The 879-nt window shown below is 36.9% G+C and overlaps 1 protein-coding gene across 1 annotated transcript; it reads left to right on the plus strand.

Annotated features, from left to right (window-relative positions):
* Positions 1–3: 3 nt before the first annotated feature.
* LOC100569524 (probable multidrug resistance-associated protein lethal(2)03659) lies at positions 4–863 on the plus strand (the record flags this gene model as incomplete). Its single annotated transcript, XM_003248727.2, has 3 exons — positions 4–234; positions 357–529; positions 624–863. Coding segments are annotated over 3 exons (644 nt in total), but the record flags the coding sequence as incomplete, so codon positions are not given.
* Between the last annotated feature and the right edge of the window lie 16 nt (positions 864–879).

The raw sequence follows: 879 nt of genomic DNA on the forward strand, positions 1-879 counted from the left end.
GGTCGAACTGGTGCAGGTAAATCATCGTTGATAGGAGCGTTATTTAGACTTGCTATCAATGAGGGAAAAATTACCATCGACGGTAAAGAAATACACGAATTAGGATTACATGATTTACGTTCCAAAATTTCAATAATTCCTCAAGAACCAGTTTTGTTTTCGGGATCAATGCGAAAAAACCTAGACCCTTTGGACGAATACCCAGACCATGCTCTTTGGAATGCTTTAGAAGAAGTATATTTTATCGTTTATAATAATTTCCAAATACAGTTTTTTTTTTTGTTTACGTGATTATTATTATGAAGTAGGTAGTAAGACAAGTTTCGTAACGTTTTGTGGATTTATTACTGTTTAAGGTGGAACTTAAAACCGTCGTTGAGGATTTACCCGACGGTCTGAACTCAAAAATGTCTGAAGGCGGCTCTAATTTCAGCGTTGGTCAAAGGCAATTAGTGTGTTTGGCTAGAGCAATTGTGCGTAGTAATAAGCTTCTCGTGCTGGATGAAGCTACTGCCAATGTCGATTCACAGTAACTATTGATACAAATCATATAAAATCGATTGCAATAATGTTCTCGTTATATTCGTAAAGCTGTGTGCATTGGATTTTTGTTTTGTTTTCAGGACCGATGCATTGATTCAAAATACGATTAGAAATAAATTTCGGTCGTGTACAGTGTTAACGATCGCTCACCGTTTGAACACAGTTATGGATTCTGACAGGGTGCTTGTTATGGACGCTGGAACAATGGTCGAATTCGACCACCCTTATAACTTGTTGAAAAATAAAGATGGATTTTTGTACAAGATGGTAGAACAAACTGGATCCGAATCGTCTGAACTGTTACATAATTTAGCAGTTGAGTAAAACCTGAAGCTC

The sequence above is a fragment of the Acyrthosiphon pisum genome, unplaced genomic scaffold (assembly GCF_005508785.2).
Source record: "Acyrthosiphon pisum isolate AL4f unplaced genomic scaffold, pea_aphid_22Mar2018_4r6ur Scaffold_9807;HRSCAF=10408, whole genome shotgun sequence".
NCBI lineage: Eukaryota > Metazoa > Arthropoda > Insecta > Hemiptera > Aphididae > Acyrthosiphon > Acyrthosiphon pisum.